Source organism: Rhinatrema bivittatum, chromosome 5, assembly GCF_901001135.1.
Source record: "Rhinatrema bivittatum chromosome 5, aRhiBiv1.1, whole genome shotgun sequence".
Lineage (NCBI taxonomy): Eukaryota > Metazoa > Chordata > Amphibia > Gymnophiona > Rhinatrematidae > Rhinatrema > Rhinatrema bivittatum.
In genome coordinates, this window is record NC_042619.1 from 120,364,127 (window position 1) to 120,391,174 (window position 27,048).

Below are 27,048 nucleotides of genomic sequence, written 5' to 3' on the forward strand. Positions count from 1 at the left end.
TTCCTTCATCTCCCTCCGGACAAGTTTGTGGAATCTCCTTGTCCGCCCCTCAAGAGGGTGGCGCTGGAAGCTACCTTGGGGAGGCTCCTGTCCCTAAAAGCCATAATCCCAGTGCCTGCATGGGAGATAAATTCTGGGCATTACTCCATTTATTTCATCGTACCAAAGAAGGGGGGGCACCTTTAGACCTGTCCTGGACCTCAAGTCAGTCAACCGGCACTTAAGGGTCCCAGGATTTCACATGGAAACTCTGCGGTCAGTCTGAAGTGCAATACAGCCAGGGGAGTATCTCACATCCCTGGATCTGTCAGAGGCTTATTTGCATATCCCAATCCATCGGGATCACCAGCGCTACTTACGCCTCAAAGTTCTGGATCAACACTTTCAGTTCCGGGCTCTACCCTTCGGGTTAGCCACCGCGCCGCGGACCTTTACCAAGGTAATAGTAGTAGTGGTGGCGGCGTCACTCAGGAAGGAAGGCATTCTCGTCCATCCCTACCTAGACGATTGGCTGATCAGGGCAAAGTCACCGGAGGAGAGCCACCGGGCAACCAACAGAGTTATATCTCTTCTGGAAAGCCTAGGATGGGTAGTCAATACAAGCAAGAGTTCCCTACAGCCTTCACAGTCGCTGGAATACCTAGAAGTCCGATTCGACACCCAGGAAGACAAGGTCAGCCTGACCTCCAAGAGGAAATCAAAACTCCGGAATCGTTTACAGACATTGCTGAGCGCCACCTGGCCCACAGCTTGGGATTACCTACAGATCCTCGGCCTAATGGCCTCCACTCTGGAAGTGGTTCCATGGGCACAGGCTCATATGAGACCGTTACAACGTGCCCTCTTATCTCGGTGGCGCCCACGATTACAGAACTACACCGTGCATCTACCTCTACAGGCCAAGGTACGGCATCAGTTACGGTGGTGGCTGCAGCCTGGCCACACGAGCCGGGGGTCAAAAATGTCCTCTCCAACCTGGACCCTGCTCACTACAGATGCCAGCCTCAGCGGCTGGGGAGCACACTGCGAAGAACTCACCGCCCAGGGGCGGTGGAACAGAGAAGAGTCGGGGTGGAACATCAACCGACTAGAGGCACGGGCAGTCAGGTTAGCATGTCTGCGATTTGCCCACAGACTTTGCAACAGAGCAGTCAGGGTGATGTCGGACAATGCCACCACGGCATACATCAACCGGCAGGGCGGAACCAGGAGCCGACAGGTATCCTTAGAAATAGCCCTCCTGATGGTTTGGGCGGAAGCAAATCTCCAGGACATCTCCGCCGTCCACATCGCCGGGAAGGACAACACCACGGCAGACTTCCTCAGCAGAGAAAGCCTAAACCCGGGGGAATGGCAACTGTTGTCCACGGCCTTCCAGATGATTGTGGACCAGTGGGGAACGCCGGGCATAGACCAACTAGCGGACAGGTCCAATGCTCAAGTACCCAGATACTTCAGTCGCAGACTAGATCCTCTATCCCACGGGATTGACACCCTGGTGCAACCATGGCCTCAGGGGATCCTGCTATATGCCTTCCCCCCCATGGCCCCTGCTGGGTGCCATTATACACAAGATTCAGCGACACAGAGGCCTAGTTCTTCTGGTGGCCCCGGACTGGCCAAGAAGACCCTGGTACGCAGACATAAGAAGACTACTGGCAGGGGATCCTCTACCCCTGCCCCCTCACAGGGACCTGCTGAGACAAGGTCCCATCCTCCACGAGAATCCAGCTCAATTCTCTCTTACGGTCTGGCCATTGAGAGGGCTCGACTGAGGAAAAGGGGATACTCGGGGGCGGTAATAGATACACTCCTCCGAGCACGCAAGTTCTCCACATCACTAACTTGCATACGGATCTGGAGAGTATTTGAAGCCTGGTGCGAAACTCGCAGCCCCAACCCACATGCTGCTAAAATCCCCATCATTTTGGACTTCCTGCAAGATGGGCTTCAGAAGGGTCTGTCCCTCAATTCAATCATGGTTCAGGTGGCAGCGCTATCCTGCTATGGCCCCAGGTATGACGGCAACAGCATTGCCACACACCCAGACGTTTCACGTTTCCTGAAAGGAGTCAAACACATTCGCCCGCCACTGAAATGGCCAGTGCCCCTGTGGAACCTCAACCTAGTTTTGGACTTCCTAGCGGGACCCACCTTCAGACCCCTCAGAGGACTGTCCCTCCGGTTGTTAACCTTGAAGATGGTGTTCTTGCTGGCTGTATGCTCAGCACACCGCATCTCAGAGCTACAAGCGCTGTCCTGCTGCGATCCGTTTCTCAGGATCACCCCAGGGGCTATCCATCTTCGCACGGTTCCTTCCTTCTTACCCAAAGTGATGTCACACTTCCACCTCAACCAAACCATATCCTTGCCAACCATGGAAGTGTTGAAGAAATTGGAAGCGGGTCGAATACTGCGTCATCTCGACATCGGCAGGCTGCTGTCCAGATACCTGGAGATGTCGGAAACAGTACGAAAGACGGACCACCTGTTCGTCCTTCACAGTGGGAAGCGGCAAGGCGAAGCGGCCTCACGAGCGACTATTGCTCGCTGGATCAAAGAAGTTATCAAAGCGGCCTACGTAGAAGCGGGAAAACCACCACCTCTACAAGTCAAGGCTCACTCTACCAGAGCACAAGCGGCCTCCTGGGCAGAAACTAGGATGCTGTCGCCTGCAGAGATATGTAAAGCGGCAACTTGGTATACCTTCTCCAGATTCTACCGTCTGGACGTCCAGGCCAGGGAGGACTCAGCATTTGCAAGGGCAATCCTAAACTTACCTCGGGCAGCCTCCCACCCAGTCCGGGAGTAGCTTTTGTACATCCCATTTGTAATGAGTCCATCTGCTACACACTAGGAAATGGTGAGATTACTTACCTGATAATCTCGTTTTCCTTAGTGTAGGCAGATGGACTCAGCATCCTGCCCGGCTGCCGATATATGGGGGGATTCGCTGTTTCGAGGTAAGCCATGTTTCCTTACATAGGGCATCCACCCTGCCAGGTATCGACGCCTTCCAGTTGAGAACACTGGCGGTCTCCAGCTACTATCAGTTAGTCAGGTTAATCATGTTCAGTTAATCAATCGGTCAGTCACACATATATCCATACAGCTTTTGCAAGGAAGATTACTGAGCGCCTGCACTTCCTGCAGGGGTATATGTACCACGTGCTGACGTCAGATCCGTCTCCAACTGCTAGCACGAGCACACTATACCATTTGTAATGAGTCCATCTGCCTACACTAAGGAAAACGAGATTATCAGGTAAGTAATCTCACCAATTTGGCAGTTGCTTGCCTCCGGGAGGCCCGGACCTCATTGGTTGAATTGACCACTTAGACAGAAATCTCCAGCCTTGTATATCAGGGGCAAGCTCTTCTGCTTCCCCAGATCTCAGAAATGCTCGCGGATCTTTAGAGCGCCGTCCTCTGCTAGGAAGGAATAGACTTCCAGCAAACCGAGATCTTCCTATGACTGAATGCTTGGAGCCTTACAGAGCTGCTCATTCTTCAGGCCTGAGATCCTATTAATTTCTTATAGTGATTGCATCTGCAGCCACCACATGTCTATTTCCAGCTTTTTTTTCACCTTTCTTCTTGAATTTCTTGTCTGGTTCCTCTGTCTCTCCCGTCCTCTCTGGCTGCCTGTGCAGGTTCTAAGGAAAATTCAAGAGTAAAACAGGAGAGGGAGAAAGATTTTGCTGAGCATTTTCTTTCCATGCAAGGAGCAGCAAGATGTTCCTTAAGCTGAAATGCGCAGCTTAAGGAACATCTTGGCACTACAGATTGAGGGTGATTTTCAAAGCCACTTATGCTGGTGAAACAGTGCTTTACTTTCCTAAATGGCCTTTTCTAAAATGCCCCCCCACCATTATGTGTGTAAACTTTACCTGGGAGAAGCATTCTCAGGGTGGAGACTGGGCAGAGTTGCCATTTATGCACGCTTTTTTTTTAACTTAAAAAAAAGAGTGCACGAATTTTGATGGTGAAACTCCCCGCACAAAGTAGCAGCTATAACTTTGCATGGGGAGTTTTGGAGGATATAACCTATGTAGATTACAGCTCACAAATTTATGCAGGCTGTGAACAAAATTACCCCCAAAATCTTTCTTGCCTGTCTGTGGATGCCTAATAATTTTTTTGATAATTAGTTGTTAGTTTACTATGTAAAGTAGCTGCAGAGAAACCATGTGTTTTGGGAAAATCCAAGCAAAACCCAGGCTGTGTTCTTGTGCTAATGACTTTGGCTAGTTCTAACATTAAAAAATAAGCAATGTATATTGTCTGACATCAGCACAGCAAAGAGACTATCCTAAGCCGCTGCCTCTTTTCTGTTTAAGTGCGAAATTTTAGAAGTCAAGAGGGCAGATACTTTCACTAGCGAAAAGGGTGCATAGGTGCAGGGGGAACGGTGCTGCAGAAGGCAGAAACAGAAGAACAGAACGAGAATGCCTGTGACCTGCAGTTACCACAGGAACAAAAAGTGGATTTGATTGTGAAGCCAGAACAGGCAGACAGCACAAGCAAGGCTGTGCAATAGAGCTCCTGGAAATAGCTCACATGCTCTACTCCAGATTGACTTTGCAGTACCCTTGCCTGTGTCAGGTGTGAAGAGCGAGTTAACAAATCAAGAGTTTAGATGCTGAAGTCAGTATTGGTAATTGGGTCTTTCACCGAGAGGTGCTTAAAAGCAATAAAAACCTATTCTTTTCCATCTGTTGAAAGATTTTGCTCATTTTATGTTCCCGTGCACATGAGGCTTGATTGCTTTCCTGTTTATGGGGAGGGGGCCCCCAGAAGTTACCTCCTGCTTCTTTGACTCTTCAGCTCTGTTGCAACTGAGGCTGGAATACAGTGCCATGAGCCTTCATTCCCTGTATGAACCAGGATCAGTCCAGACTCCTGGGTTACTCATTCCTGCCAGCAGATGGAGACAGAGAAAGTTTTACTGACACTGTCTCATAAACCCCAGGCCACCTGCAGTTCCTCAGTATTTCTGTCTCCAGCAGATGGCAGAGGGTGTGAAACCTGTCGTTCTACCCTTTTTTCTAGGGCTGTTCTTCATTCACCAACTACCCTATTTTATATCTCCTTCCCACTCATTGCAGTGACTGTCCTTGGTTGGGGGCCATGCATTAGAGCCACTCCCAGAGCCCCTGCAGTCACGGACTCTACATCCATAGCATCCTCGTCCCAGGTCAGCTCATGGGGTAGAAGAACTGAGCTGGGACCTGAGCCCTGGTCTCTTCGCTTGTCAATGTGCAGCACCCCCTTCATTTCTTTCTTGACCTTTTCTTTATGTAAATCTCACATAGGTTTGAATTACTATTTTAAAACCAGTGTACACTTCAAAGCAATTTTCCCCCTCCTTTTGCTAACATTTATTGCCTTGCTGTTTTTGTTTTAATATAAAGTTGGTTTGCTTGCTCCATGTTGTCTGTGCTCCCATGACCTTTTTGTTGTACCTTTCTTTATAACTGGTTTACTTTTTCTGGCCTTTCCTTTCTATAGGATTGTAGAGATTGCAGCTTGCCATTCTACATACACTTCAGCAGCCAAGACCCAGAGTGGCCAGGTGTACATGTGGGGCCAGTGCCGGGGCCAGTCTGTGGTAGTGCCTCACCTCACCCACTTCACTTGTACAGATGACGTCTTCGCCTGCTTTGCTACCCCTGCAGTAATGTGGCGCCTCCTCTCAGTAGGTGAGAGAACCTTGGGATGCAGCACGGTGCTGGCTATTGGAAGGATTACGTTTATTTGAATGCCCTGCTGTAGGTTGTACATAGTGCTGTACTTTTCTAGAAGCACAGTAACCATATATCAGATAAGTATAGGGTCTTGCTAAAGCGCCCTGCATGGCAGTGTAAGAGGAGCAAGACAGACCTCTATTGGCAGGAATGAGAGGTCCTGCGAGAGCGTGCCCTAGGGAAGGGCTCGTAATCCACCCAGTGATGCAGTCTCTGGTCAGGAGGTGAGGATGGCAAGAAGCATTATTAATTTTATGTATGTTATCCTGGTGGATAAATTTTATGGTTAATTTTGTGTATGTTATACTGTAAACCAGTTTGATTAATTCTTTGAATTGTAAAGGCGGTATATAAACATCTAACTAGATAAATGATGCCTGACTGACGTGCCGCAAATGCGCAGTAGAGAGCAGCTCTACTGCGCATGTGCGGGCGAGCACGTCGGTCTTAGGCAGGGTAAGGAAAAAAAAAACATGGTGGCAGCGGGCGGTAGCGGCGGCGGTGGCAGCGGGTAGCGGCGGGCGGCGGCCAGTAGCGAGGGAGGGAGGGAGTGGGAGGGACGGAGAGAGGGAGTGGGAGGGAGTGACTTAGTGAGAGGGAGGATTGAGTGAGGGGGAGGGGACTGGGAGGGAGGGGACTGAGGGACGGGAGAGGGAGGGAGGGACTGAGAGGGGGAGGGACTGAGAGGGGGAGGGACTGGGAGAGAGAGGGAGGGAGTGAGGGACGGAGGGAGGGAGTGAGAGGGAGGGACTGAGAGGGAGGGAGGAGGGGGTGAGTGTGGGAGGGAGGTAGGTAGGGGGGGGGGAAGAGTGAGGGGAGAGGGAGAATGAGGGAGAGGTGAGAGACAGGGATGTGAGTAAGTGGAAGGGTGAGAGTGAGAATGAGGGAGAGGTGAGAGACAGGGATGTGAGTAAGGGAAGGGTAGAAGTGTGGAGCAGAGAAAAAGGGAGTGGAGGAGGGCTGAGGGGGAGGGGATGGATTGAGAGAGGGTGGGGAGTGACTGAGGGAAGGGGAGAGATGCGTGGGAGTGACTGAGGGAAGGGGAGGGAGGGTGAGAGTGAGGGGACGAAGGCAGTGGGAGACAGAGGGTGAGTAAGACTGAGTGGAGGAAAGGGGAGGAGTGAACGAGGGGAAGGGGGAGAGAGGGAGAAAAAGTGTAGAAGGGTGCTGTGTTAGAAAATGGACTGAAAACAAAATGTAATGTAGCCCGTTTTAACGGGCTTAATGGCTTGTTATAAAATAAAGCATTCAAAAAAAGTTTGTGCATCCCAAACTTCCCTGCTCTGTAAGCTGACTTTGACTGTAGAGAGAGCACTTAGTACTCCTGAGTGTATAGCAACTCCAGGAGCTGTGTCCTTCCTTAGCCAAAACTGTCCTGTGAGGTTGCAGTATATCCTCTGATTCACTCTGCTTCAAAAACCATATTTAATTTCCTTCTGAAAAGCTATATTTCACTTAGTCTCTTGTAATTTCCTTAAAATTAAAAAAAAAAAAAATATATATATATAATGTAAATTGTCCCTTAATGCACTGGGACTTCTCCTGCTCTGCACCTTGTAGGTGGGTTATACACAATCCCTCTGGGAGCCAGGCTATGATGTATGATAGATTAATGATGGCTATGCTGTAAGCATTGTTAATATTTTCCTGCTCTGGTCCTTTATAAGCCTGCCAAATAGAATTAAATTTTAAAACCAAGCCTTTTTACAATTCCAAAAATGTGACTATTATATTTGTAGAACATATATGCTGACCATTGCATGAATAGTCCAAGGTACGATCTCGGACATTTACTTGCTTGCATAAAGAAGCTTTTGAAATGCAAAAAGGACTGCTGTCTTCTCATGTGTTCTGTGAAAGCAATAGCACAGCATTAATATGCAGCCAGGCTGGTCACAGAGAGCCAGCTGCTTTAACAGCTGTATCAGTAATCCCATTTATCTGACCTCAGTATAAATACACTGAAGTAGCTGGGTTGTACTTTTTCATTCTTGCCTGTGTTTCCTGTAAACTATATATAGGGGCTGCACACATCAGTAGTCTGAGTACACCTGCCAAATTAATTTTGCCATGCAGTGGTGTGCAGTCATCGTTTTGCTTCTGGTCATGACTGCAGCTGCACCCATGCCCTGCTCATGCACACCTGTCAGAAATGTTGGGTACACTGCTTTCCAAATTAAGCTATTGTACATCTGCTAAACCACACTCACCAAAAGTTGGGCATATACTGCCTGTCAAATAAGCCACAGTGGTCCCTTTTTTAAACTACTTCACTGAGGACTAAGCACACCTGACCCAGAAACTACTAGGGATAAACTAGTTTGGACATGTTTTTGTCTGAAAATATAACATTTAGCTATTGCAGGGCACAAAACAAAAAAAATGTAAATAATTGTGTGGAAACACAAAAATGCATTGTATGACTCCATGACCTTCATGAATGTGTAGTTGCTTTAGTGGGGGAGGAGTAGGGTGGGGTGCATTACACCTTTTCTCTTCCTTCCTCTTCCCTCTGCTCCACTTTCATTTTTTGAGCTGATGGGGCCAGAAAAACCTCACCAACGCTACTTCTGTGACCACCAGCACACTTATGATTGATTTATCCGCTGGCACCCTTAGTGTTGTCAGTTGCAGAATCACGTAAGTTTTTTATACCATAAAATGCACTAAGAAAGCTTTATTGCAAACAATTTTACTAATTTTATTGTCTGCCAGTTTATCCCAATCCCTTTTTATCATTGCTTGCTGGATCCCTATCGCATTATATAAAATTGGGACACGTGTTAAAAAAATAAATAAATAAATAAATTTTGGCATGATTCTCCTGGAATTTTTTCTGTCATGCTATTTATTGCATAGATTTGGAAATCTTTTGTAGTGGTGTATAAGCTTATCTTGGACAACACAAAATAGGCCCAAACTCTCTCATTCCAAATTGTAATTCTGAAGTCTGTTGTATTTGAAGATATGCTATGTGCCAATCATAAGAAGTTACTGGTTGTACTTGTGACCTGGACTGGCCACTGTCTGAGACAGGATGCTGGGCTTAATGAACCTCGGTGTGATCCAGCATGGCATTTGATATGTTTATTACTGTAAAGGTGATTTTAAATAACCAGAAAGACTCTAGCTTGTTAAATGTCCTATTTTGGTAGAATGTAGTTATTCATAAATATGAGGCAATGGCTATGGAGGAACATAAACATATTAGCAGATTTATGGTGTAGAAGATGTTTATATAAATTCATAGGCCCAAAAGTAAGTAGGGTCATGCTGTTGTGTGTGTTTTTTGGTGGTAGAGGTAAATTTGGGTACCTCCTAAGAAGTTACTTCTGTGTTTTCTCTCTCTGCTTATAGTTGTGTGTATACTGCCATCTCTGCAATATTATTATTTATTATGCTGTTATTTATCTGTAATAAAGAAACCTGGAAAAAGAGTCTTACTGCGCTGGCTGGTAATAATATCCTGTTCTAAATACAAATCTAATCATTCACACTGACACATAGCTAAGTTTTGACTTTATAACAAACGTACCAGGAGCTGTTAAAACAAATTTATGATGATCTGGCGGGGCAGCAGGGAGGTTTGAAGGTGTGACCACCTTCCCTCTTCCTCAGGCTGCTAAGAAATGTAACAAAACATTGAGCAGAAAACCAGTATCCAAATGGCTTATTGACCATTACACAAACTTAAGTAGGATCTAGTTTCAAGGAAACAAAACAGCTCTCTCGGATGCAAATGCTCAGTGGCAGGTCGACTTGGTTGATTTGTTCTCCTCCTCCAGCTTTAACAAGGGCTACAAGTACATCTGAACTGCTGGACCTGAATGGTGTATCAGAACTTGTCCCTGTGGAATAATTTATTTCCCCCTTCATGATAGTAACACCAAGGGTTTCTGGGTCAGGAATACTTTATTTCTGGTGACGTACAGGTTTATTTTGAAAGGTAGTGTACCCAGCATCTTTGATAGATGGGCAGGGCTTAGTTTGCTGTATGGGTGGATCTACGTTTATTTGTCAGTAGCAAGATATGGGTTGAGAATGAGCGAGGCGTAGACACGATATGCACATTGATTGGGTGCCACTGCATGTGAGAATTAATTCGACAGGAAGTGTGCCCGTCAAAACTATTCATGTCTAGTACTGACAAGGGCATCAAAGCGCTGCAATTTCCTTACAATTATATGGTAGAGCGGAGTTCTAATAGTCATCTGCAGGTTATGATTCTTTTGGGGAGAGGAAGCCAACACTTAATTATTTAAATGTGGTGATGTATATGAGCTTTTGAGACTGCAGATCCCTTTCGTGTGTGTCATCTGAATCTGGTTCCCACCTGAAACAGGGACCTATGTGATCAGAGATCTTGTACGTAAATATTTGTGGATTGGTCTTAGATTGGTCTAATAACAGGTATCCCAGTCTGAGAGAGCCCAAGTTATGCTGAAGTGAAACATTTTCAGTAGTGACCTTAGTATGCACAGTTGATCTTCTTATGTTACTAGCCCATTCATATGTTAGTGCTACATGAAATGTTGAAAAATGTTTGGTTGCATAGTTGATTGTATAGTTCTTCCACAGTGCATGTGGTTACACTCTGAATGAAGACTTTTATTTTTAAAAGTGATGGGTTCTTCCTTATTTAGTTACTTATCAAACTTAAAAATAGACTGATTTGCTGTGGTGGACAGCATAGGGCTGGCCCCTAGCATGCCTCCTGACTTTTTCTACTAGCAGAAGTGGTGCCAGCAAACACATACTGTGCTGTTTCACAGATGTGACAATCTGATATCGCTTCTAAACCTATATTAAGATTTGCAAGGGACTATGTTATCGGGACTGTGAAGTCTTATACATGGCTCCTTGCTCTGTGTGGTAAGGCATATAGGAATCTATGCTCAATATCTTAAGTTTTTTAGGTGGTTACGCAAAATATGTCCATGTAGTGCTGCTTTAAATATTGTTACATTTGTTGCATGTGAAAGAGTATATTTACTAATTAGATATTTAAAAGCCACTTCAGAGAAAACAAGTATAAGTAATGTAACCATGCAACTGAACCCCATTCAGTTGTCTTCAGTGTTATTCCTGGTTTGGTAGTAGTGGTTGGGGCCTTGTTTATCATACTTTTTAATTCAGAATCCTAAATAAAATCAGTCTTGTTCTGTGTTCTTCCAATGCTAAATTCAAGCTTTAAACTATGCTTTTTTTTTTTTTTTTAAATCCTGTTTTCCTTATCTACTTGTAGAATTTATAAGCATAATTGTTTTCAATCTTCTTTAGTAGAAGACAAGAGATGTTTGTACCTTGTTTAAAACAATTTGGATTGCTCTGCCTTCCTAATATGGAGATATTATTGCTAAACCTGCCCAAGGCAGTCTCTGAAAGTGCTAAGAAGAGAGAAGTTTTTGATTTTGAGCCCATTAGTTTCTTATTTTTCCATCAATAACCAGTGAAGTTGATATTCAAAAGCTTTGTTTGGATAACTTTGCAAGTTACACAGACAAAAAATTAAAATTGCATAATTTCTTCTGCTCCCAGGCTAAATGTTGTCTGGGTAACTTCTTGAATGCACAAAATTTAGCTGCATAAAAAGAGGCAGTGATGGAGACATTCTGGGGGCAAAACGAAAGTTTTTTTTAACCAGTGAACTCTTTTATATTCAGCGCTACCTGGCTAAAGTTAGCCGGGTGAGTCTGGTCAGAAAAATAGCTGGCCTAGTTATCCAGATAACTTTAGCTGGTTATATTCTACTGAATATCCAGGCAACTTCCCGCTTACCAGCCTGCTGGATGTCTACCTCAGTAGTTTTTGTTAGTAAATGTTTAAACATGAAGATTTTGCATTAGAGAAGATATTCTATAGCAGTAAGCAGATGTTCTGGGAATTTCTGCATGCACAGAATTGCACTAAGCCAGGGGCCTTAATTGTACCTTCATTCGTCAGCTGTTCTGGCATCTCTTTTTGTGGTCCTTGGTATACAGCAGGGAGAGAGGAAATGAAACAGACTGAGAAGCGGTCAGTCACCAGAAGTATTTAAAATAGAACTCTGGACCAGTGGTCAGGTTTTTAAGCACATTTCATCTAGGGCCAAAAGTGCTATAGCAGCGATGTCACCTGTCTAAGAGCAGATAACTTTTATAAAAGATGACTGACTGACTTCAAGCCTTGCGTGAAGGTCAGTAGTGGTCCTGTGACTTAACACTATTGCAGATGGGCAGTGTCATATCAGTGGTACCAACACAATAAAATAAAATGTTGAAAAGTGCCAAAGATTCATGCATACGTATGATTTGGACTACCATGTTTAATTCTATCTTGTTTCTACAGAACATGAAGACTTTTTAACAGTTGCTGAGTCCCTGAAGAAAGAATTTGACAGTGTAGAAACTGCAGACCTAAAGTTTCGTGTCGATGGAAAATACATCTATGTACATAAAGCTGTGTTAAAAATCAGGTAGTGTTCTCATGAGGAGCTGTGTGCAGCAGAGCGCAAACTTGTTTGGCCTGTGAGAAGAGTTGTCTTCCATTCCCAGCCTCGCTGCTCTGTTGTCTATTATGTGCTAGATACTTGCCTAATAACTTGGAACCAAAAGTAGGACAGCAGTGTTTTAAATTCTCTCCGATTTATGCTCCATGAAGAACTCTAAAGGCATCCGCCATCAGTGCAATGACAGATCAGATTAATGCTTAAACGTTTTATTGTGATAAAGAGAAACATCCTACAAACACACACACTCAGGGGTAGATTTTAAAAGGAGCGCATGCAGTTCCCGGCACGTGCAGATGGACGCACCAATTTTATAACATGTGCGCACATGTTATAAAATCAGTTGGCTGCATGCACACGCGTGCCAGACTTTTAAATCTGCCTGCTCGGGGGGGGGGGGGGGGGTGGAAACAGGACAAATGTTTGCTAATTATGCGCGGCGACGCAATCAAGTCTCCCCCAGTTTCCTCCCAGTCCGCTCCAATTAAGGAGCAGACTGGGAGGGAACGTTCATACCCCCCTACCTCTCTTCCCCTCTCCTCTCCTCTCCTCTCCTCCCCTAAACCCTTCCTATCAACTTGCGTTTTCTTCTGTTTCATTACAGAAGAAGTGGTCTGCGTGCGCCGGCCGGCTGCTGGCACTTGCTTGCTTGGGGCAGCAGCTAATGGCTGCTGTCCTGGCTGACCTCCATGCCCCCCAGCCCGCCCCTTTTTTAGTGCAGTCTTGATGCTGGTCTTAGCTCCTGAGAGAAATTTCTGGTACAAGGACCTTGATTTCCTTTAAATTACAGTAGTAAGCATTGACTCTCTTGGAGAACATCATCCTAGATTATAGGGATTGTCCCCATATTTATATTTTTTTTATGTGTTTTTGAGCCACTTAATACCTATAGTGAAGATTTTCTCAAACATATATCGATACCACTTAGAGGTGGCAGCACTGGGCTGACTAGACATAGTGTTCAGTCTGCACAAGTGACAGTTTGTGGAAGATGCTTCCTTGGCAAGCTGTTTTGAGCTACTGTGGAGGGATAGGCATGGAGGATGGACATTCTTGTTGAAAAAAGGAATTAGCAAAGCATTTTGTTCCAATGAGAAAATTGCCCTAGATTTTTCAGTGATTTACAAATTGCCTGTAAAACTTTGCTAAACTCCTCTTTGGTGCTATCTTTTGCCCATCTCAAAGTGTATCCCACGTAAGATATTAAAAAGTACTGCTGATAGGTCAGATCCTTGGGGAACCTCTGTGGTTAGACTACACCACTGTGATGTTCTTTGACTCCCGCAGACTTGTTGCATACCATCACTCAAATACGATAAAAACCAGCAGAACCCTATGCCTTCAATCCCAGTCTCATGGAGACAGTGCAGCACTATCTGATGGTCTAATGTATCAAATGCTGAGGAAATATCTAATAAAATAAACAAGTAACTAGTGCAACTTTAAAACCATGGCATATCATGAAAAACATGGATACTAGTAGAACTTCGGTATTCAGGCTCTTCTGAAACCTGTAGTAATGATTATCCAAACAATGATGTACTTCCAAATGATATTCAGTTGATCTAACATGGCCAACTCAATCACATTGGATAAAGGAAGGGGATGAAATAGGGCAGCAATCTGGATCTGAAGGATCTAGGTTTGGTTTCTTTAAAGTAGAATAAATTGATGCTAGCTTGAGAGACTGGGGTAAATCACTCTCTTTTTTGTAAAGCTAGATTAACTTTGATAGTTGAAGCAATATCATCATGTAGAAACTTGAGTAGCAAAGTACTACATGGGTTTAGTGGACAAGAACTATTCATTTTATGTATCCAGGTTTGCACTCTTGTCACAGATACTATATCAATTACCTCTAATCTGATCAGACAGTCTGAAGGCTGTACAGAACACTTGACTCCAAAGATGCAGCAGAAGAATTTACAATATTTGAAAGGGTCATCTGCTTCGAACCAGTGACTGTTATGTTATTAAACTGATCATATATTCCTTGAACCATGTGAGCAAAAGCCGGGATAAAAACCTCAGGCTCGTTCCTGGTAAAACCATGAAAATCAAGGACTGGTCTGACCAAGGAACTTGCACAACTGAAAGTGATTAAATTTCAAAAAAGAGGATTACTAAAAACTAAATTCAAAGTGTGACCTCTTTTTACGAGGAGGATAATGAATATGTTTACTAAAGCCCAAATTCTTAATATGCAAAAATAACTCACATGTAGTAGAGATGGGATTTCTGTTAACCTGAAAGTTAGTCACCTAAAATAATTGTTCCTTCTAGGTCAATATTAAATCAGAAATTTAAAGAGCAGTGAGACAACATGCATCAGAAGACCAGGAGGGTAATAAAATTAAACATATATTGAACATAGGGGAAACTAAAACCAAAGATTCCCATGGTTCCTCCATGTGCTTATTAATTGGGACAAGCTGCAAAGAAGATCTGTGTATAACTAACAATCCTCTACCCCTACCATGAGATTATGTGAACTCAAATAATTTGGGGGGGTTGGAAGCGGGGCATAGGCCAGTCAGTTTGACTGTATTGACATCAGTGAGCCGAGTCTCAATGATAGACAATTAAGAGAGAGATCATGAATCAAGTCATAGATAATTGGGACTCTTCTAATTGAAATGGACTGAGCATTAATTAGACTAATGATAATGAAAAGAGAATCGTTGGCACAGATGCTTTCATAGTCAGTATGAGTGTCTTGAGCTATTTTACCTGAAGATATGGCATAGATAATTTTTTTTTTCCTTTGGTGATAGCATTGGGAGGCAGCAGATGGGTAAGATTGTGAGGCAAAGATAGTTATTTTATGGAGCTGCATAGTCATAAGACAGTACAGCTGTGAACTTTCAAGCAATTGTAGTAATTTTAATTAATTTTAGTTTCTTGTACCCCGCAAAATCCCAGAACAAATTGATATGTACTTTTAATGTACTTATTCTGTGTCATCCCCATTATAGGCATAAATGTTTTCCTTGCCTTTCTTTTCTAGGTGTGAGCACTTCCGTACCATGTTCCAGTCATATTGGAATGAGGACATGAAAGAGGTGATTGAGATTGATCAGTTTTCGTATCCAGTGTATCGCGCCTTCCTGGAGTTCTTGTACACGGACAGTGTTGAGCTACCACCCGAAGATGCTATAGGTAGGAGGTTTTACAAATCTGAAAAAAATTTGCAGCATAGTGTTTAGACATAAGCTATTCATCACTCAATTTCTTAAAAAAAAGTCTGAATGCTATAAAGACAAATGTTCAAAAAGTAAAATAAATGAAAAGACCCTTTTTAATTTAATTTAATTTGATTATTCCAGAGATGCAGCTATGGATATGACAGTTTTGTACTCTACACTCATGGAATATTTATTCCAGGACTTTTAAAAGAGAATTTCTGTGCTGAAAATTCAAAGCAGAGCTTTTTGAGAGGAAAAAAGTGGGTAAAAGCCAACAAAAACTTGACTGAAAAAATGTTAGGGGTCTTGAGATTTTTTCCATGAAGATTTTGTTGGCTTTTACCCCACCCCCTTCCCCAAAAGAGTGTCTTTGTATGTGAGGTGCTGTGCACTTTGATCTGTGATAAAACTCAAAGTAGCCTGTCCATCTGACTGGCTATAAGTGTAAGACCCTAGCAGGACTGTGAGCTCGCTTACACTTGTGAGCTTCCTGCTGCCCCAAGCAGGGTCAGATTTAGGCCTAGGCAACATAGGCACCCAAAAAGTGGGCCTGCCCACTGCCATTTCATTGTAGGGGGTGAAATCCCTCGCCTCCAATATTCTGCCTATGTGCACCATAATCTTAAATCCGGCCCTGGCCCCCAAGAAGCAGCTATTGTGAAATGTAAGTCTGTCTATTACATTTCAAATGAATACCAGGTTACATAGTGTTTCTTGCTTGAGCCCAAATTGCAATTTCAAGACTGATTTTTATTTGCACCATCAGCTATGTTGGGTGGGTGGGAGGGAGGAAGAAGTATGTCTTAAATCACTGCCGCATCCTGGTGCATTTCTGCTTTCTCTTAATCTGTGCAGTCTTCCACTGATGCAAGTATACATATAAAGTAGGGAAGGGAAGTATTAAAAACTGGAGTTTGACTATAATAAAATGTGCATACCTTTTTCAAAATGGAGGTCTTTATTGAGCAGAGTAAGATGTTAGCTGGGATATTTAGCAGGAAACTTAACTGGTTAAGCCCCACTAAATATACCCAGGTAAGTTAGTCATTAAATTTACCCAGCTAATTTTAGACCTGCTCCCCACAACAACCAGATAACGCTGAATATTGGTGTTTCCTGGTTAAATTTAAGCCCTGCCTCTGGAACACCTCCATGCTTTTTATTTATTTATTTATTTATTTTTCTTTTCTTGATCTGGGTAAATGTGTTAGCTGTGTAATGACATACCTAACTGAAACTACCTGTTCGGCGGAGCAGGAAATACAGAGCTTTGGTTTGGCTAAGTCCTGAAATTAACATACAAAAATACAACCTCACTCAACATTACCAATTGGGAATGAGAATGTAGTCCCATTAAAAGGGTATGATTATAAGTAGTGTAGAGTGAGGTTATATTTTTGAACTGTTCCTTTGAAATTACCTCACAGGTCTTATTTAATATTAAGTCCTGAAATTAGCCAGACAAACCCTTTTCAATATTGCTCTCATAGCAGAAAATAAACAAGGAGAAATAAAGCCACACCCAGTGACCCAACTCGAGGGATGACAGCTGCAGGCTTTGAAGGAAGCGCAGTTGTGTGACATTTGGCCAAAGACTGCCACTGCAATGGCTGACCCAAAGTGAGGGAGAAAGAGAGGACGTACACGTGAATTTCCCTGGGTAGTTATGAATGAAGACAGACAGTTCTAATTGAGCTGGACATATAAAGGAGCAGGAGGAAACTACCAGGCCTCCTCCCCAAACACCAAAATGCCCCCCAGCCTAGACCAAAGAGGAAGATGTCAATCAGTAAGTTGATGTTTTGAAGAATCTAGATAATATTGCTGGTTAAATGAAAGCAAAGTCAAATGGGTCAGTTTTCTATTAGCTTCTTTAGCCATTGAAGCAATTTTCTACATAGCATGTGCACATATTGCAGAATGCATAGGGTGGTGGTGTGGTGTGCTTTATGTCTGGGATGGCATACTCCAACAGGATAAACAGCCTGCATGAGACTAAATGCACAATCAAATCTTTGTGTAGAAATCCCTTGTGTGTTGGGGAAGAGTATAGTGATAGGAGTATACTATCGTCCACCTGGCCAAGATGGTGAGACGGACAGTGAAATGTTAAGAGAAATTAGGGAAGCTAACCAAATTGGTAGTGCAGTAATAATGGGAGATTTCAATTACCCCAATATTGACTGGGTAAATGTATCATCGGGACATGCTAGAGAGATAAAGTTCCTGGATGGAATAAATGACAGTTTTATGGAGCAATTGGTTCAGGAACTGATGAAAGAGGGAGCAATTTTAGAGCAATTTTAGAGTTTTTAGATCTAATTCTCAGTGGAGCACAGGATTTGGTGAGAGAGATAACTGTGGTGGGGCTGCTTGGCAACAGTGATCATAATGTGATCAAATTTGAATTAATGACTGGAAGGGGAACAGTAAGCAAATCCACCCCTCTAGTGCTAAACTTTCAAAAGGAAAACTTTGATAAAATGAGAAAAATTGAAAGGAGCAGCTACAAAGGTAAAAAGTGTACAAGAGGTGCGGACGTTATTAAAAACAAACAAAAAAAAAAACCCAGCCCAAAAAACACATTGTAGAAGCACAATCCAGATGTATTCCACACATTAAGAAAGGCGGAAGGAAGGCAAAACGATTACCGGCATGGTTAAAAGGTGAGGTGAAAGAGGCTATTTTAGCCAAAAGATCTTCATTCAAAAATTGGAAGAAGGATCCAACAGAAGAAAACAGGATAATACATAAACGTTGGCAAGTTAAATGGTAAGACATTGATAAGACAGGCTAAGAGAGAATTTGAAAAGAAGTTGTCCATAGAGGCAAAAACTCACAATAAAAACTTTTTAAAATATATCCGAAACAGCCTGCGAGGGAATCAGTTGGACAGTTAGATTATTGAGGGATTAAAGGGGCACTTAGAGAAGATAAGGCCTTCGTGGAAAGATTAAATGATTTCTTTTCTTCGGTGTTTACTGAAGAGGATGTTGGGGAGGTACCCGTACTGGAGAAGGTTTTCATGGGTAATGATTCAGATGGACTGAACCAAATCACAGTGAACCTAGAAGATGTGGTAGGCCTGATTGACAACCTGAAGAGTAGTAAATCTGGACCAGATGGTATACACCCCATAGTTCTGAAGGAACTAAAAAATGAAATTTCAGACCTGTTAGTAAAAATTTGTAACTTATCATTAAAATCATCCATTGTACCTGAAGACTGGAGGATAGCAAATGTAACCCCAATATTTAAAAAGGGCTCCAGGGGCAATCTGGGAAACTACAAACCAGTTAGCCTGACTTCAGTGCCAGGAAAAATAGTGGAAAGTGTTCTAAATATCAAAATCACAGAACATATAGAAAAACATGGTTTAATGGAACAAAGTCAGCATGGCCTTACCCAGGGGCGGATTGTGGGAAAATGGTGGCCCGGGGGCTTTTTCTCCATACTGGCCCATGGGTACCCAATTACATATACAATTTGGTGAGTCACCAAATACAGAATAAAGGGACCATAAAATATGCACAGACAAACTGAACTGGAAATCACAACAAGTTAGACTGTATGTAATGCAGCAATGAAAAAACAGAAAATACCATCATTCCTCATAAAACATCAAACAATGAAATCAAGAACTATAAAACATCAATCACAATAGGAAAAACATACTAAAAATATATATTTCAAAACTGCTGATGAATAGAATCTCCAGTAATTTAACTCATATACAAATCTTTGAAAATTTCCCTAACACCAATAAAATATTTCAAAAACAGCAGACATCAAATAATAATTAAAACTAATAAGGATAGAAAAAAATCTCTGGTTCTCCATACCTGGGAACTTTTAATTCCAGTCACCTTGAGATGGTCATGAATTAGTTGTTCTCTAGCACAGTGGTTCTCAACCTTTTTTCTGTCAGGACACACCTGTCAGATGGCTCTTACATGCGTGACACGCTGAACACATGACCATCATAGGGCTAAATGTAAAAGTACAATTTGCATCCACAGGAACCCCCCTGATCCACAATTATGGATGTAAAGCAGAATTATGACATTCCCCATACAACTCACCTTACAAAAAATATATTCTGGTTCTAGTGTCATCTCAGTAATAGCAACACAAACTCCAACTACCAGGCTCAATAGCCCTACTTATGAAAAGACAGCAGTTTATCATTATTGCATGTCCTCTTGAGAAAATACACCAAATAAGACTGATACAGTAAAATACCTCACCTCGGTCACATACACAGAACCGACCTAACATACTCTCAGGATCTGCAGAAATGCACATAAACTAATCCGCACACAGTTACACTTGTATTATGGAATGCACTCAAACAGTAACAACCCTACCTATGAAAAGGCAACACTACAAATATTAAATCAGGCCCTAAACACCAATACACCTCCTATTAGGAAAACAGAACTAGCCAAGCAGCTATAGATCCCAACACAGAAATAATTGTATAACCATACTAATAAGCAGAATAAATGTTTCACAACTATGAACAGAATAATATCCAACAATTAAAAACGCAAAAATTATTTAAAATTCTCCAAACCCCAATAAAATATTTCAAAACAGCAGACACATCACATAATATTCAGTAATTTAAAATGGCGGTCAATCAAGAAAAATAAACTTAAAAAGCCACCTTTACTAACCCCCTCCAGCAGGTCTCCTACTCCTCTTCCATGCAGGCCAGTAGCACACACCAGAAACAGTAGTGGCTGAAGCTCTGTACTCATGGTCCTCTTCCTTAGGGCCCACGCCCAGTCTCTCTGTCTCTCACACACACATACCAGTTTCACCCCCATGACCAGTTTCTGTCTCTCACACTCCAATCATCTCCTGACCAGTCTTTCTGTTACATACACACCAGTCACCTTCCCAAACAGTCTGTCTGTCATGTGCACAGACACACAGGCTTCCCACTTCCATGTTCTATCTTACATGTACAGGCTTCTCACTCCCATGCTGTCTCACACACACTCAGGTTTCTTACTCCTATGCTAGCTCGCCACATGCACAGGCTTCTCATTCCCATAATCACATTTTCTCACACACACTCCAGTCATCTCCCTGACCAGTCACTTCCATTATCTCTCCTTAACTATACACACACACACACCTCTCTGACCAGTTTCTCACAATCACACACTTTACATAGATCTCAATCAAATGCTCTCACTCAGTTACACATGCACACTCTCAATCACATATACATACATACACATACATTCTTTCACTTACTGGCTGTCTGTCTTTCATTTCCTGCCCCCCCCCACCTCTCGAGCACAAATGGTAGCTGCAGCAGCCTCTTCCTCTAGGCATGCCAAGAAAGAAGAATCCCATCGGCCACTGGAGGCTAATTCTGCTGTCTCCTGTGCCAATTTCTGGCTGCTTCTGATTTTGCTTCGGGCACACTCTATTGCCCGGGGCCGACGCTACTTTTTGGTGCTGCATGGCTTGTTCTTCTTCCCGCGTACCCCACTGCACATCACTTCTTGTTCCGGGGCAGGTGTGGGAAGAAGAAAAGGCCCAGCCGCAGTTGCCATCCTCTACTAACACTGCTGCCGTGCCCATCCAGGCTTGAATGTGCTGATAGCCTGGGCGGCAACGGCAGCAGTGGAAGATTGTCCCTCTCGCTCAGTGAGGGAAGAGCAGCGGAAGACCGGTTGAGAAGTGTGCTGGCTGCCTCCCGCTGGCAAAAATGCAAGCGGGGCAGGAGCAAATGGAGGCGGCGGGGCACGGGAGAAGTGCCGCGGAGGGCCTCGGGGGAGGCTTCCACTCTCGGAGAAATGTCACATGGGCATGGTTGCTGTTGGTCACCGCGACCAAGACCTATTACGTGGTTGGGGTGACCGGCCCACCGGGGCATGCCCGAAGCCCCAATAGGCCAATCCGCCCCTGGGCTTACCCAAGGCAAGTCTTGCTTTACAAGGTGAACTGGTAGATGTTGGATTTTCAGAAGGCATTTGACAAATTTCCTCATGAGGCTTCTAGGAAAAATAAAAAATCATGGGATAGGTGGCAATGTCCTTTCATGGATTACAAACAGGCTAAAAGACAGGAAACAGAGTAGGATTAAATGGACAATTTTCTCAGTGGAGGGGAGTGGGCAGTGGAGTGCCTCAGGGATCTGTACTTGGACCGGTGCTTTTCAATATATTTATAAATGATCTGGAAAGGAATACGATGAGTGAGATAATCAAATTTGCAGATGACACAAAATTATTCAGAGTAGTTAAATCACAAGCAGATTATGATAAATTGCAGGAAGACATTGTGATACTGGAAAATTGGGCCTCGAAATGGCAGATGAAATTTAATGTGGATAAGTGCAAGGTGGTGCATATAGGGAAAAATAACTCATGCTATAGTTCACAATGTTAGGTTTCATATTAGGAGCTACCACCCGAGAAAGAGATCTAGGCGGCATAGTGGATAACACATTGAAATCGTCTGTTCAGTGTGCTGCGGCAGTCAAAAAGCAAACAATGTTGGGAATTATTAGAAAGGGAATGGTGAATAAAACGGAAAATGTCATAATGCCTCTGTATCGCTCCATGGTGAGACCGCACCTTGAATACTGTGTACAATTCTGGTCGCCGCATCTCAAAAAAGATATAGTTGCGATGGAGTAGGTAGAGAGAAGGGCGACCAAAATGATAAAGGGGGTGGGACAGCTCCCCTATGAGGAAAGACTAAAGAGGTTAGAACTGTTCAGCTTGGAGAAGAGACGGCTGAGGGGGGATATAGAGGTGTTTAAAATCATGAGAGGTCTAGAATGGGTAAATGTGAATCGGTTATTTGCTCTTTCGGATAATAGAAGGACTAGGGGACACTCCATGAAGTTATCATGTGGCACATTTAAAACTAATCAGAGAAAGTTCTTTTTCACTCAACTCACAATTAAGCTCTGGAATTTGTTGCCAGAGGATGTGGTTAGTGCACTTAGTGTAGCTGGGTTCAAGAAAGGTTTGGATAAGCTCTTGGAGGAGAAGTCCATTAACTGCTATTAATCAAGTTTACTTAGGGAATAGCTACTCTATTAATTGCATCAGTAGCATGGGATCATCTTGGTGTTTGGGTACTTGCCAGGTTCTTATGGCCTGGATTGGCCACTGTTGGAAACAGGATGTTGGGCTTGACGGACCCTTGGTCTGACCCAGTATGGCATGTTCTTATGTTCCTAAGTTTTACTACTATGTGCTCTTCCTTATGACAGGTCTTTTGGATTTGGCTACATCTTACTGTGAAAACAGACTGAAAAAGCTGTGTCAGCACATTATCAAGCGAGGGATCACTGTGGACAATGCTTTCTCCTTGCTGTCTGCTGCAGTCAGATATGATGCAGAGGTGAGTCACCAGATAGAAAGATCCTTGGGAGCTATGAGGAGGTTAACTACAAAATGAATCATCCTGGAGTGGTGGTGTGTATACTTTTTGCTTTTGTGTAGCATGTGCCAGGTGAAAAGCACTACTTCTATTTCAGAGCAAATAGTTAAATGAGCACAGGTTGGATGGCAAGTTTCTCATTTATGACCTTTTTAAAAAATATATTGGATGTTACAATGTTGCAATAGAAATTCAATGACTTTAAGAAAATAAAATGAAGGATGTGTAGGCTTCCTGTCTGGCAAGGCTCTGCATGTTATCGTGGTGATACACCAAGCCTGGGTGCAGAGGGAGAGGAATAGGGCTGTTAGCTGTGCACAGCAAGGGTGAACTCCATCAGCAGGGAGATCTAGGAAAGGAGCATCTTCTCCAGCTCTTGTGTTATAATTAGTGAGGTTTGAGTGGACCCTTGGACACTGTGGCAGCTGACCACGCCCACAGGGGGAAGTCCCGTGAGGGGCCACAGGTCAGGCTCAGCTCAGGGCACATAAACACAGATATTTCTTTATTTGGACAGTTTGAGAAGCCACCAGAGGTGGCAGTAGTGAGTAGATGTAGCCCGGCTGGGCTAGTATTCCCCAGGGTGCTGGAACAGCGGTTCCTCCGGTAGCAGTGCTGTAGTGAAGAAAACTGAGAAAATGAGTACAATAAAACATTCACAGAGTCCCAAATATGGAGAAGCCCCGAGATAGGGAGAGCTGGCCCTCGAGGAGCAAGTACCAAATCCCTGGAAGCAGAGAGACTCGTTGGCAAAGTACTCACACAACGGTTCCACTTAGGAGATGGCACTGGCGCTGGAACGGAGGCAGGCCCTCGAGCAAGTACCTGGTTCCAGGGAGACAGCTCTGAGGAGTGGATGATAGTAGTACTCACTGATGGTGTCTGTAGCGAATTCTTCCAAGTAGAAGAGGAGATAGATGCAGGCAGTGGGTCAGGGAACATGGGCCCTCGAGGAGCAAGTACCGGTTACCTGATGGCGACCTGAAAGAAGCAAGAGGCCCCCGAGGAGCAGGTACTCCAATAGCAGAAAGAGTCCATTAGAAGTTGAAAAGGCAGAGTAGCTGGGTATGGAGAGCGAATCCCATCCGTAAGAATTCCCCTTGCTAACTCAACGGCTAGCAATAAAGTGTAGGCTTAAATATCCGGGTAGCGTGACGTCATCAGAGGGACGCCCCTGAGGAACGCGCCAATGAGGAAATAAGAATGAGGGCCGTGTGGCACACGCGCCCTAAGGGACCTGTAGAACATGGCGGGAGGCAGCGCCCAAGCCGGTCCGGGGTCGCCGGAGAGAACAGCAGGCGGACGCTGCGGCAGCCAGGCATCCGTAAAGAGCATTAGGAGCCGCAAAAAAAGGAAAGGTAGGCGGGTGAAGCCATCGGGGAAGTGATGATCACAACATCTTGAACAGTTGCAGGTCTTGGTTTATACAGAGTACCATTATGGAATAAAAATATTTAAAAAAATAGATATAATTTTGATATAGCACAGAACTAGCCTGTAAAGAGATCATATTGACTGTCTAGCATTCTGCCTTCTATTGTGTTGAAAGATACAAAATTCTTAACCTTCCAGTTTACTAATTACTTTGGGAGGTAAGGTGTTTTCTTTTTAACACTCTTTATATAACAAATGTTGAAAAATGTGAGTAACCTAAAGTTGAAGTCTAGCCTTATAATAATTAGACCAGTGATGCTTAACTGGTCTGTCGCGACACACTGGCAGGTATGTCATGTGCTACCCACAGCCAGTGGGGCCAAAGACCAGAGCTGCTGGCCACCAATGGAGACCAGGCTGGAGGGGCTGAAGACAGAAGACTGGAGGTGCTGGCCGCCACAGGAGACCAGGCCAGCGGGACCAAAGACCTGAAGATTGGCGCTGCTGGCCGCTGCCTGAGACCAGGCCGGCGGGGCCGAAGACTGGAGCTGCTGGCCGCTGCCACCTGAGAGAAACAAGTTGGCGGGGCCGAAGACTAGCTGTTCAGCTGTGTGTATTTGAGACAGGGAGGGTGCTTTTGTGTGTGTTTCTGATGGGGCATGTGTGTGATTGAGAGAGACGGGTGAGAGAGGTGATATGTATATATGTGTGAGAGACTGATCAGGGAGATGACTGGTGTGGGAGAGACAGAAACTGGTCCTGAGGGTGTGATAATGACTGGTTGTGGTTCCTGAGGAAGAGGACTGTGAGAACAGCTTCAGCAACTACTGCTGCTTCTGGTGTGGCTTCCCAAGGAAAAGGAGTAGAACTGTTGGAGAGGGTAAGTAAAGGTGGCTTTTTAAGTTCATTTTTCTTGATTGACTGCCATTTTAATTATTGGGTGTTATGTGATGTGTCTGCTCTTTTGAAATATTTTATTGGTATTTGGAGAATTTTTAAGAGTTTTTAATTGTTAGATGTTCTGTACATCAGCTGTTTTGAAACATGTATTCATATAGTTTTAAAACTATAAAACTATGTGGGGATCTATAACAGCTTGGCTTTTTCTATTTTCCTAATGGGAGGTGTATAGGTATTTAGGGCCTGGTTTAATATTTGTAGTGTTGCCTTTTTATAGGTAGGGTTGTTCCATTTGAGTGCATGCCATAATGCAGGTGTGGATTAGTTTGTGTGCATTATTGCAGATCCTGGTACTATGTTAGGTGCTATATTTCTGTTTCCATTTCTCCAGTTTTGTACTGCATGCAGAGTGGCTTTTTGGGTTTCCATTCCAGTTTGTCTCCATAGCATGTAGGCTAGTAAAATACTTTGCTTTCTTTGTTGTGTTTTCTCAATAGGACATGCATTGGTTGTGAACTGCTGTTGCTCCTGGTAGTAAGGGAGTTTGTGTTGCTGATATTGAACTCCAGAATTATTATTTTTTTTTATGGTGAGTTGTATGTGTGCACAAGTCTCTTCTCTTATTTCTTCTTCTGCTGCTTATTTTAATGGTAATCAGACCTTTGGACCTCCTTATTCTGTTCCCCCTGCTTCTAACTCTAATCAACATACTAAATTTGGTTTTTCCCCTTCTACTATGCTTTCCTTGTGGAATGCATCTGTTCTTAATGAGACCTCCCCTCCTTGTCCTCAGCATTTACTCAGTCAGCTTAGTTATCTTACTTATTCTTGTAGAGAGAGAGAAAAATGGACTATTTGTGGAACTACTGAAGCACCTACACTGTTTCTCCTATTCCTATTCCCCCTTCACTGACCTGTACCTTTGCTCATTTTTCTTCTCTTGTCAATACCTGGCCACCTCCTTTTTCAGGCCCTTTGTTTCATACTGTGCTTACCTATTTCCCCTTTTGTTTTTCACAAAATGGTACTGGACCTTTTTTAGGTACTTCTTCTTGTGATACTGTCTATCATGCTATGTATCTAGAATTTGGTTCACAGCCTCTCATGGATGTTTTCTGGCAATGTGGTATTTCTGTCTATCCGTTTCTTCCACTCCGATGGCGTGGTACTTGTGCTATGGGGATTTTAGCTGCTCCTGTGTGTATTTCTCCCCTTTCTGTATTTTCACCCTCTGTCTTTTCAAACCGTGTACGTCGTTCTGCTTATCTTACTCCAACTGATGTACCTGATGAATTTAAACTGTTTAGCCGAACTGAACTGTGGGATGTTCTGGTTCTGCTTTATACCCATTGCTGAGAGGTGGGGGTTAGTCTTGTGACTGTCATGTGTTCAGTGTGTCATGCATGTGGGAACTACCTATCAGGTGTGTCCCGACAGAAAAAAAGTTGAGAACCCCTGACCTAGACAATCAAGCATTGGTTCCCCTCACCTAAATCATTTGTTGGTTTTAAATGTACATACAGAGCAGTAGGAGTGTTCATCGGTATCTTTTAATCTTTTCTACTCCTCTGTTTGAAATGCAATTTTAATTTATGCATGATGAAGGTAGTGATGATCCACTGGTGCTGAAGCCCAATCAGTGGTCCCGAGAATGGTAAAACGAAGGCACCATCATACTCACACGCACCAGTAGGTCAGTAAAGCAAGTCAACAAGGTTGTGTGGTGCTAGGGTGAAGAGATTGGCGTTCATCACCTTTAGCTTAGTCCTCATCAGAAAGCATATGTACTTTAGGACAAAATAAAACAGGAACTGACTCCAATATTCAGCATAAATTGAGGTCATTTCCTCTTCTCAAGACCCCTTAAAGTTTTACTTGTTAATTTTCTTTCCTTTAGTCCTACTACTCTAGTCCAGAACCTCCCAGGAAGGTGGGGCCT

General features: G+C 43.6%; 1 protein-coding gene across 9 annotated transcripts in view; it reads left to right on the forward strand.

Annotated features, from left to right (window-relative positions):
- Positions 1-27,048, forward strand: part of RCBTB1 (RCC1 and BTB domain containing protein 1) — a 115,807-nt gene that overhangs the window by 73,002 nt on the left and 15,757 nt on the right. For all 9 annotated transcript variants that reach the window (XM_029602836.1, XM_029602837.1, XM_029602838.1 and 6 more), the window contains 4 exons: positions 5,512-5,702; positions 12,075-12,201; positions 15,242-15,393; positions 22,666-22,796. In XM_029602836.1, coding sequence (XP_029458696.1) covers positions 5,512-5,702; positions 12,075-12,201; positions 15,242-15,393; positions 22,666-22,796 — 601 coding nt within the window. The remainder of the gene's footprint in view (positions 1-5,511; positions 5,703-12,074; positions 12,202-15,241; positions 15,394-22,665; positions 22,797-27,048) is intronic.